The following is a 12,581-nucleotide window of genomic DNA, read 5'->3' on the forward strand; positions in this document are numbered from 1 at the left end:
TCTAAATTAAGTGCTAATTAATTACCACTGGCATCTTTGGCATTGCCTGTCAAATTGGATTTAGGATATCCTTTCACTGTTTAAACAAATAGCCCTACATCTAAAGCTAAAATCCCAAGTGCTAGCGTTTTCTTTGCTTTAAATTTTTTACTTAAACATTTGGCAAGTATCTCCATAGGTTTTGCAGGTAGAATTCAAATAAAAGAAACAGGAATTGATATTGTCAATTTTGATTAATAGTCCTTCATTAATAAACATCCTGTTATTCAGTTTCCACCTGCAGTTGCTGATGTTGCCTGGAATCAATTAACTCATATAATTTGATTTATTTTACAAAGACATTTTTGGATGTGCTGTGCTGATGATAAAGGTTCTATATTTATAATTCTTGATTTAAGGGAGATTGTTACTAACTGCTTTTCATTTTTAATGTTAGAAGGAAATGTAGCTTAAGATATTCTTGATTTTTTTTTGAAAAATAAGCTATTTAAGAAGTTAAAGCTTTATTCATATCAGACTATCATCTGTTGCCTTCTGAGCTACACAGGCCACAAAAGCATGCAGATCTAGGACCTCTGACAGGTTGGGCTTTACAATAAGCTGGTTATGCTGCAGAAAAGAATCAGAATTAAAAATAAATAAATAAAATAAAAATTATAGAGGTTACATCAGCAACCAAAAATACAATAAAGGATTCTGTGCATTATATCTCCATCTGAACATACATTATTCTATGTAGTCTCACACTGCCTTTACTATCCAGACATCTCTAAGTGTATCAGCATCTGCCTAACATCTGCCATGGGTGGTTTTGTTCCTTCCCATTCCTTCTCCTGGACTGACTTGTGCTTGCAGTGGCAGTGTGGCTTTAGAGAGAAGCTTGCTGTTGCTTGAGATATATATGCTTCTACATGGGTGTTAGAGAGGACGGAAATGAACGTCTTGTGAGTGGAGCTGCAGCAAGAGGAGTTTGAGATGCTCTTTATGGAAGTTTCATGGCCACCAGCTGACTGCTAGGAAGTAGCTGTCCCCAAACGGCAAGTGCCAGGCTTCATGGCAACTTGCACTGTGATAGCATAGGCTAGGCAGATCTCCTCCTCTCTCCAGTCTTGTAAGCATTAGTCAGAATAAGCTTGCATTCAGTCACAAAATGTTAAAAACCAAGACAGAGAGGGCAGTGTGCCCTCAGTAAAAGGAGATCTTAACAAGTCACCCAGTTGGGTCAGTTCCAAAAGGGAGACCTGGAACATTTGCAGAATGAAGGAAGATCATGTGAAAAGACATTGCTTATAAAAGTCAAAATCCATTTATTTGACACAAGATGATTTGGAGGCACAGGACCCAAGTCTTTGCCCAAATCAGGAGCTGGGATTAGATGCACAAAGATGTAGCTTTATGGTAAAGAACTACTGCACTCTCACAAGGTTGTTTCCTAGAGCAGATCTGAGTTATGGTCCTTTGGGGAAAACGCAGGCACCTCATCAAGACATGATCTTGATCAGCACATGACATAGTCCTAAGCACATGAGATGGTAGAATCTCTGGCATGAGTTTCTAACTTGTAATGAGTGCATCTGTTAGCATGGCAATGGTGGGCCAGTTTTCTGTTCCCAGAAATGCCTGTGCATTGGCAAGATACAATTATTGATTAGCACACAACTGAAGAACACATCAGACCTGTGGTTTCCACTTCCCCAGGCTCCCTGATGGGGCCTCACAAGTCAGGCAGGACCATGCGTGGTTTCAGGCTCTCTCTGACATAAGGCAGATACCAAGCCACCCTGTCCTTTTCATGAGGCAACAGCTCGGTTTGGAGGCCACGAGGAGGAAAAGGGGAGGTCCTCCAAAGCGTGTTATGAAACTAGGACCCTACATTCTGCCTGTGTCTCTTTAGACAAACAAATACGCTTTTTGATCTCAGTCACCTGGAGAACGAAGGCTTTCTTCACAAGACTTCACAAGGTACTCTGCGGGGTGTGGGCAGAGCACATGTGCTCCCAGAAAGGACGTCATACAGCAAAGTTCACTCGATGGTGAAAAACACTTTATTTTAAGCTGCTCTCTCATTAAACTAGAGTAAGCCAGAATAAATGCTTTTCATCTTTTCAGAGTTTATTCTGCCAGCTGTGAACTGATCTTCAGAGCTAACTTATTTTCATTTTAGGCTGGACTCCAGGGCAGTCCGTCCAGGTAGGGCGCATGCTGTAAGGCAAGCAGGGGATCCCCTGAGGAAGCCTACTCTGCACCAGTTCCCTGTACTTGTCCAGATCCTATATATAGCCACTCATTGGTCAGCTCTGAAATTTAGTATGCACAAGAAGACAGCATCAAGGGCTCATTCTTTTGCCCCAGTGCAACCAAGGAGAAGGGATTTTTCCCAAAGAAATGTAATACAAACCCACAGACTACAGGAAGCCTGTGGAGTTTCTGTAGGCCAGAAGCCATTGAGGCTGTTTTCAGTGAAAGAAAGCTCTTAAGAATGGCTGAACCATTTCTGACTCCTCTCATAATGTATCAAACACCGTGACTTGGTTTCTCTATTACCACACTTAGCTATTGTTTCAAATTTAACCTGTGGATGAAACAGTACCTTGGCATTTTGCACTGGCAGAAGAAAATAGCTTGAAACTCCGTTAGTCCACTGTGATCTCTGCACTGTGTATGTTTGTTGGAGAAGAAATCTCATGTAAAAAGCAGTCACTGTAGTGTTTTAGAAGTCTGCAATAAGCACGAACCTCAGGTTATAGCTACACACACAAGGCTCCCCCACCATAACAAGCCATACAGATTTCACAAACAGCAAGCTAGGGATTCAACTGATAGTATTTGCTTTTTCTTATCTTCATCAGCTGGTGAATACCACTGTAATACAACTGAGCAAATCATCCATAAAGCCAGGACATAAATAATAATGAAGTTTAGTTTGCATTCATAAAATATCAAGAATCCCAATTTATGGCTAAATTTTAATTTTATCTACATTGCAGTGCAATGAATTGAGCAGTTTACATAAGTAGAGCTTATGGCATCAGAAGCTCACTTAACCACCAGTTATTTCAGTAAGTCACTCAAGATGGGTTAAGTAGTGCATAGGCCACACGCTCCTCCTCTATGGTGGGTATACTTTGCTGTCTGTCCTAAGCTGGCAACAGAGTTCCCTTCGGAAATGGACATCTCTGCAAGGACCAGTTATAAAAGGACACCTTTTAATTCTTGCTTGCATTTTAGGATGACTGTCAATGACCAAATTTTGTAGTTCAGTTGTCTTTTTAGTACCAAAAAGCACTTAAATTCTGAATTAAAAACAATCACTATAGCTAAACTGATCTAAGTTTACATTAGAAAATGATGTTGCAGTAATTTCTGTATCTCGGAAGAGTGTGTAACAGGACACACATGGAAAGGAAATGCACCCAGAAGAAACCTGGTAGTTTATCTGTGCATCATTTTGTACTCACGCTTCCTTTTTAACACTGAAAAACCCATCTGCATAAGCCCAGCTAAAATGTGCTTATACACACACAGACATTACCACTTAGTAGGATGGTACATTTTATTATCAGGTTATTTTCCAGTACATTTGGCACAGTTAAGGTAAGTATATTAACTTTACTTCCAAATAAAGGAAACAAAGTTGTGCTGAATGCCTCAGCCATTTTCAGTGAGTTAAGAACTGACAGGAGGTCCAAGTAATCAACCCTGTCTACTGTGCCGAGCTTTCCCCTGGGACATCTCTTCCGATCATACAAAGCATCTGACTGGCATGGATATGGAATTGCTTTCAATAAAGATTTTATTTCAAGCTTGGATGATTTCTCCCCCAAACGCCTTGTCACTAAAGCAAAGTATGTAATACCTGTTATTTTTTAAAACCTGGGAACCAGCTTTTGAGATGGAGAAGAGCATAATACACTGAGTTGAATGCCGTTCATTGTAAAAGTCGGATTTTTACATGTTCGAATTGTTCATGAGCTCTGCAATATCAAAAATCAGACAACTACTACATGAAAACTATCCCATCATAGTGTGGTGATAAGGTCTGTTAAGACAGCGATATTTGAGGTGAGTAAACTCAGTTGACAAGGCAGCTGTGGCATCCCCGGGACAGAGCTCTGAAGATAAAACATCATATTTGCATATCTCTGACTACATATAGGAAACCAATATTGGATAATTTGAGGATAATTATTGGTAAGGCAAATCAAAGGAATGTGCAGACTTTCACCCCCTGGCGCAAAACAGAGGAATTTGCAGATAAAACCATCTGGCTAGTTGTTGCTAGCACAATTCAGCAAAGATACAAAACCCACAGAACGGGGCAGTCCATTCCTAATCCTATAGAGTTAGTTGTTATACCAAGAGAATGGATGTCATAAATATGTGTTCTGTCCTTTCTGGAGAGTATTCCTTATAACTACATATTTTTAATCTTTCTTGGCCTTTGTTTAGATCTTTGGTTTTGATCCCTCATGGCAGTGACTTCACCAGTTAAATAAAATATTGTGCAGAGTGCTGATGGACAAGGTTCTTACAAGAAAACCTACTTTTATCTCCTAGTCATCTGCTGGCTTCGGAGAATTTCATTTCCTACACCTGTCATTCTGGTCCACAGTATTTACCAGATGACTCTTTCTTACCCTCCAGTTTTGTTTTTTTTTTGCTCAAAATTAGGGATCAGCATCATCTTATAACGTGTTGCCCTTAATCATAGGCAATATTTCTAGTTCATGGAAGAGCAGCAGGCTCTTTGAACCTATTGAAAATTTACCCTTAAATGTAATTTAGAACAGTAAGAGAGTACTAAGTTGGAGGAAACCATTCCCATCTCAGCTGGCAAAGGGCAGCTCTACTCCCAAACATGCTTCAGCTTACATTAAGACAGATCCTTTCCAAGCTTCCTCCCTAAAGACACTGACTTATCTGTTTGTTTATGTGCAGTAAGAACATTAAAATGGTGAGGAATCAGTCACTGTTGAAATGCTTTCTCCTCCTCAGTCATTTCTACAGAGCAGAAATGGATGAAGTACATTTCCTAACACCTAGCTTGTTTGAAGTAATAATCCAGTGTGCTTTCCAAATGTCAAAATTAATAACAATTTTATTTAGGGAGTTTGAAAAGTGTAGGTTTAATGAAACTAGAAAGCCAAACTCACCATACAGTGACCCTCTCAGTTGTAGGGTTGCCCTGCTCTCAGTCACACGCTTTCCAGCTCACAGTTGCCTTGGCAACAGCCAAAGCATAAATTCTAAATATTCTTGCTTATATATCTGCCATTGACACTTGAGTCCTCCTATCACACACTTCTGCTGTTTCAATACATCATTAATTTCATTACTATTAATAATGAGATCTGTACTCTCTGTTTCCTAGCTTGTAATATTTAAGGACCAACACCATTCTTGATATTAGGAATTCAGCTCATTTATTTTTGGGGAAAAAGTCTTGCACACCATAATGCCCTCAATTTCTTGATATGGTTCCGATACGTGTAGCACTGGATTATATATTGTTTCTAAAATAATCTTAAATTGATGGATCATTGTTCCTTTCATTTGGGCTTGACAAGACATAGCTCTGTAATTTCCTTTCATTTTTTATGTTGCAAACTGTTTATTGCTCTCTCTGGTCTTTTATTTTTTTGTGCCAAAAAAAGGAATTCTTGTCCATTTTTTTAAGGTTTTTCGTAACGAAATTTCACTTAGCAGCTAAGGTAACTGTTTTAATTGAGTATATTTGTTTTTGTTTTACTTTGATTTTTTTATATTTCTTATTTTTTGGGGGGGTGGATTAAAAAAAAAAAAAAACAGCAGTTACGGAATTTCATTGGTAAATATTTGTAATTTAAAATGGCAAAAAGACCCAAATTTTCTTCAGTCTGGATTAAATTCCTTCCTTCTTTCCCTCCAGTATCTGTATTTTGCCACAAATCATTTAAATACTCAAACTTTCCTGAAAAGTATTCCTGTTTCCTTGGCTTAGACTTTTTTTATGATTATTATTATGATCATGAAAGGAAGTGCAATTGCAAGAAGAGACAGAAAACATCAAGGATTTTCAAGAGGTTTTATCCACACAATAATTATTTTACTAACTTTAGTTTGGAGGCCTCATATATATGTGGATGTTTTCATGCTTCGCATCGATGCACCAAACCAGACAGCAGGTTCCTTGGCATTGCCAAGGAACATCAAGGCTTATGCCATACTCTCACTTTGTGAGACCTAAGTGATTGCAGACCATGGCTGGCAGCAACATCAGTCAAACAGGACTTAGCATGCAGGAGGGCATCTCCGGGGAAGGCAAGGAGAATCATTCTGCTTCATAAAGATGGCAATTGAGGGCACAGCGATTGGCCATCCATCTCCTATTTTCTGTGTTCACATCAGAAACAACATCTTAATGGTTGGATTTGATGATCTTGAAGGTCTTTTCCAACATGATTCTGATTCTATGATCTTGCTCTGAATTTTACAGAACAAGGAAATCAGATCCTTCCTCTTCTTTCACTTCATCAGGCCCTTTATCCCTGACCACTTTTTTTCTGATTCTGCTCATCTATGGTCCACTGCCTCCTGCTCCCTGCAAAGTGTTTCTCATCCAGCTGTCCATCGTCAGTGCCACCTCACTGCAAAGCCATGGCTAGGACTACATTAATCTCTAATTTTATAAAATGTACAGCTTCTCAGTATGATTTTTCCCTGGTGAACCCCCCATCCCTCTCTATGTCTGTGCCATCTGAAAATACGGTATAAGTTTTCCAACACCTAGCCTATAGTAAGTTCAGCAGAAACAAGTTCTTCTCGCAGGGACAACTCAAGCTCCTTATACGTCCTTCTGCATAAGTGGCATTCAGGAAAACTTTTTCACTCATTACAAACTTTTTAAACTGTGATAAATATGTGTGACGTCCATCAAAAACCCACGCAGCCGTTTGGCAACAAAACTACTAACTTCTGAGACTTTTTGGACTCCTAAGTGATGATATGTTAATCTTACCACAGAGGAAACATAATTATTATTTTTTTTAATTTATAATAAAGATGCTATATTTTAAGAAACTAATAATTGAGCCAATCTGATTAGTGCCATATGGAGAGTGTTTTGTGCAATGGACACCACAGTTAAAAGTATGAGGCAGAACTAAGTAATATTTCCTAGTTAAATGTGGAGAAATCCATGAGCATCAGTGTTCAAGGAATGTGGTATATGACAAGATTGGCAGAAATCCACAAGATGACACTTTTTGCTGTGCAGTGTACCAAGAACCTGAACCCACGTCTCATGAAGTTTAGCTTGCTGTAAGTTCAGCAGTAGGTAGAGCAAAACAGAGATAGCTATGATGATTTTAAAATTGCTGTCTGGATTTTAAAAGGTAAATGAGTGGCAAATAGGAAGAGACGAGTAAAAGAAGAACTTGGCTTCAGAAGCGGGCTTGGAGTATTTAAGTTAAAGCTAACGAGTTAGGGAAGTAAATTCAAACATTTACACATTAAGGTTACATTTAGTTCATATTCCTTGTAAAGCTATGTGATTTACTTGTAATATATGTGTATTCACTTACTAGTCTTTCCAGCCTAGGATATTTTAGATATTCTGGAGGGCGAAAGGAAATGGATTTTTATTTAGTCCCCACTCACTGCTGCAGAGATTTATGCAAAACTGCCTACCTAACCTCTGTCCATTAAACCTATATTGTTCATAGTCCAGGCTTCTCAATCCTTAATGTCATTTCCACAAGAATATTAAGTCTTAATGCAGACAAAAGATCAACTTTTAATAATAATGGTCCCCCTCTCATAATTTGTGAGTAATAAAGATATCTAAGGTTATAATCCTTACCATTGTTTTCTAAGCCATCCCATTAAGGTATGTGGTCTCAGTGTCTTTTAAGAAATTTTGTGTCAGGATAAGGCACGCAAAAGACTTTTTAGTTATATAAATTTCACAATCCATTTCTGAGCATACTAACTTTATTGGATTTAAATTAGCTGAAGGAATGTGTTTCATATGAGCTTTATATTAAGGGCCCTTTTATGTTTTCCCAACTCTTTCAGCACAGGAGACCATGCTACAAGAAGCAAGGAGATTTTTCCCTGAAGCCACCAAAACTGTTACCATTAACATTGCTTGATTATCTTAACAGAAAGGGCAACCTCTATTTTCAGTATCTAAATGCATGAGCCCAGAAGTTATTCCCTTACAAGATACACCTGAAATAATGGGCATTCATGAGAAAGCAGCAGAAAATCATGCCCTGATATAAATGAATCCTAAGTGGGTCTTTAGCTCTCCATTCCACACACATCTTATGGCTGAACCACTTTTCATTACTTGTCAAATTGGCAGAAGTTGTCACTTCTCTCCCTCTTTTCTTCCTTTTCAATAACTCAACCAAATAAATATCCCCAGTAGGAGAGTGAGCGAGAAAGGAAAGTGCCTCTGTATACTTTGAATGCAACAGCGACTCCTTTGACATCCCTGTTTTTTAACCAATTATTTCCTTTCGTCAACAGGATAGCAGCCAAGGAATCCGTGAATCTTATGTCAACACAAAGCTTAGGAATTGTGTTTGGACCAACACTCCTTAGACCTGAAAAGGAGACAGGGAACATGGCAGTCCACATGCTGTACCAAAATCAGATAGTTGAACTTATGCTGAGTGAGTACAGCAAGATCTTCGGCTCTGAGGAAGACTGACAGACAGGGCCTGTTATTGAAAACGTTCACATCTGTCTTGATGTCTAATATTTTTACATTTCTGTAAACATATTTCTGAAATATTTCTTTTTCTTTCAAGTGACAGATGCCTCGTTTTGTGAAAACTTAATGATGATTTTGTGTTTAATTTTCAAACATTGGAATAAAAAATATTGTCAACATTTGCCTATATGTATTCCGCATTAACCCTTTGAGAGTTTCATTATGCTAGCACTCCAAGTGTCAGTTTTTTGCAAGCTGAGCATACAGCATATGGCCAAGGACCATAGAAAATGCTGTTTACCAACATATGCAATGGCACAGAAAGACAAAGAATAATTGAGGAGATTGGTGGGAAATGGAATAAATATGTATATCAAAGGCAACAAATTAAAACAGATACCGCATAGTTTATAGGGAATTTGAGTATAATTTACCTTTCTCTTTGATATGGATTGAAAGTTAAAAACATGATGATTTATCAAGTCCCCTACACCACAAATTGAAAAAAAAGGATTGAATCTATTACATTTAAACAAATTAGTAGAAAAAGAAAAATCCAACAAAACACAGTCTCATTGTTTGCATTACAGTGCCTCAAAAAATACAACTGAAATTGGAACTTTGGTGTTTTTACTTCAATGCAGTACATGAAATGAAGACATTGCATGACTGCTCATTTTAATGTAACATCCATTTTGATTCTTCATCACACTGTACATCTGCCCGCTTTCCCCAGCTATCTCATGTTCTGTAGCATTTGTATTGTGCTCCTGAGGATGCTTTATTGGTGAACTACATTAAATTCATCTAGAAAGACCTTTAAAAAAAAAGCCTTTTCATATGCCCTTAGGATTACTTGGCTAGACTTGAATCAATTTATGCATTTGATGGTTAGTTTCAGTTGTCATGGATAAACAAAAGGGTAACTGTCTAGAATATATCAAATATTGTTTCATTTTGAAATGTATGTTTCCAGCTATACACATCTCCTACCCTGTTTTGTAAAAGTATTCTGCTGATAAAATGTAGACTTATGTTTGACAGCTTTTTAATCAAGTTCAAAGAGAATAAATAAAACTAATCCAGTGTGGTAAAGAGTCTGTCTGGTTATCGATTTGTTCACAAAATGAAAAATAAACCATGTAAATAAGATGTGTGAAACACAGATCTAGAAGCAAATATTTAAAGCAATTAAAGACCCCAAAACATAGGATTAATGCATAGGTCTGCTGCGCACAAGAGATATGTCTTCAATATCACCTCGGCAGATCATGGATTACTCTAGTTTTTACTTAGCATCATTTTACAAAGTACTTATACTGTTATACTGGAAAGATTATTCCTCAGAGCAGTCGTTTGTGGTAAAGATATCTATATAATGTGGGCTGATCGTTAACCAAGACCGGGCTCTTTCGTCAGGTATTAACACGGCAGAAAATAACACAGAGAAAACATAAAAAGTGTGTGAACCCACTGGCCCCGAGATGTTTTCTGACGTCCCATGGTCCACAGTCAAGCAAAGCTGAGAGGTAATGATCAGCAATTAAAATGAAAAATATAAAACCAAGAACCTGTCCCAATATATCACAAGTATTCCACATAAACATTTCCGAAGGAAACTAAGTTCTGAAGAACCCAAATTCACTTTACTTTCAAGAAAATATTTTTCATGTTAACATCAAGTCTTGAGTACTTAAACAGTAATGCTTTTCAGCATTGTCATCTTTAGACTCTTTTAATAGCAACAAGCCAGGCCCTGTTTATAGCCTGTGGAAATGACTGAAAGAAAGATAGTCAGAAGTTCAGTCTATGCCTTAATAAAGACCATTCACATTATGGCCCCACGGGTGCTCACAATCATGCTATTGAGGTAATTTCTGCTATTACTGGAAATGAAAAGTTCACTTGTTACTCGGATCCTGTTGCACTCAGAAGAAAAGATTCTTAATTAATTAATTAATCTTCTTTTAAGCTTTCTTTGGAGCATGGAGACTCCTCTTTTCCTGTTTTTATAAGCAAGAAATGGCTTGTGAGATGAACCCACATCTTTTTATAAGATCAACCAGTTTGGTTGAGCTTTAAAAAATAAAATACAAGTGAACTTTAGGGCACACAATGCATTTCTCTGTTTTGAAGGGTATCTATGTGAATTATTCACAAATGTGGTGACTTCCCTGTTAAATGCTTCATTAAATCTAGAAGTTTGATTTGTGGGTAGCCTATTCTGAGAGGACACAAGTGGGGCTCATCAGAGGAGCCCGTACATCCAGTGTGTATAGCAGACATCTGTGCTTCCTCATCCAGACAACAGAAAGGAGCAAACAGGCTCTGCCATTGAGCTGCTCAAGCTGCCCCAAATCCGACTCTTCTCCCTGATTCCTTTAATGTCTACACTAACCCTGGGGGAAAATCACTGCCTCAGCTGTTAGTATAAGTCAAAGATCCAGGCTCATGGCTCTGGCCAGCAGCCCTTCAGGCCAGAAAGTGGCTGGACACATCCATTTTCAAATCCTAAGCATGTCCAAGTCTGACCTCTATCCAGTACGAGCAACTCACTGGGCGCATCTCACCACTGCATTGCTCCTCCAGCTGTAATATTCACTATGATTGGGTAAAAGTTTTGCTCAAGATCTTTCGTGTGTCAGAATTAGACTTGCAGAAGACTTTTCTTCAGGATTAGGCTTCAGTTTGAGAAACATAACAATTTAAACAAGAAGCTATCACTATTATTATTAGCAAAGCAGAAAAAAATGAAGGCTGAGAATGCAGCAGTGTAATTTGTCCAAGAATCCCCGTGTTTAACTGCATCTGCTCCATGTAACAAGTAGCTCTTATTCAAAGTGGCGTGAAAAAAAAACAAAAACAGCTGTCCTAATAACTTGGACTTATACAGTAAAAGACAACATCGGGAGGAGATCTGTAATAGAACCAAAAGGAGTATTTCTCATTTATATAAATAAATGAATTGATTGACTGATAGAAACTTAAGCTTTTTTAAGAAATAATGTCAGTTTTGACTCAAGCAGTTCAACTGAGAAACAGAATTTCTGAGCAAATTATGGCACAGCCTGATCTTGCCGAGCTAGAAGAATACCAGTAAACAGCCCTGAACTCATTTTCATCTCTTTTTATTTACATATACATATGTATATATGTATGTGTGTATATATGTATTTGTATATCCACAGACAGAAAGTGAGATTAACATGCATTTTAATTGATAGCTCTTTACTTCTCTGCTAGGCCAATCACAGTGCAGGTCTGTTTTCGTAAACACCCCATGTTGCAACAGAGTCAAATCCTTCCATTCAGATCAAAATGCTCAAGAAGCTTGGCTAACAAATTACCAGGCAGTATATAGACCATAGATAGAGTTTGGGAGAAAACCTGAAAGAAAGAAGCTGGGACCACAATCACCACTGTAATCAGACATAGATTTTACACGATTAATTCTCAACAGAGGCTGAAATACAAGCCACAGGGAGTGTACGTATTATTGTTGCACAGCAGGTTCCTTTGAGTTGCATTCCTTTTTCAGGAAGGGAACATGGAGCATCAGGAAGCTGAACACAATCATAGATGGAGGTCTCGATCACAAGCTCTGATTTTTGCAAGACTTACATAAGGGCCCCAGGGCAATGCTTGTTTTGCAGAACAGAGGAACCTTCTCTAGCACTTGTTTTGGATAACAGCAAAAAACTTTCCCTGAGGAGCAAGGAGTACAACAACATAAGAAGCAGCTTCAGCAAGTGGTCTGCTGAGGACAGGACCTACTCAAATCCTTCAATAATCTAGTACTGGAGCCCTTCATAGCCAATAAGATTGTAGTGTAAATGCAGTCATGGCCTGAACCAGTGATTGAGCACCTGGTGGGAAGGCA

The 12,581-nt window shown here is 38.2% G+C and overlaps 1 protein-coding gene across 4 annotated transcripts in view; it reads left to right on the forward strand.

Annotated features, from left to right (window-relative positions):
- Positions 1 to 9,796, forward strand: part of ARHGAP15 (Rho GTPase activating protein 15) — a 315,622-nt gene extending 305,826 nt beyond the window's left edge. For all 4 annotated transcript variants that reach the window (XM_085227838.1, XM_085227840.1, XM_085227841.1 and 1 more), the window contains one exon: positions 8,515 to 9,796. In XM_085227838.1, the coding sequence (XP_085083964.1) occupies positions 8,515 to 8,698 (184 nt within the window). In that variant the 3' untranslated portion in view covers positions 8,699 to 9,796. The remainder of the gene's footprint in view (positions 1 to 8,514) is intronic.
- The last annotated feature ends 2,785 nt before the right edge of the window (positions 9,797 to 12,581 follow it).

This window comes from Meleagris gallopavo, chromosome 7, assembly GCF_905368555.1.
Source record: "Meleagris gallopavo chromosome 7, MGAL_WU_HG_1.1, whole genome shotgun sequence".
NCBI lineage: Eukaryota > Metazoa > Chordata > Aves > Galliformes > Phasianidae > Meleagris > Meleagris gallopavo.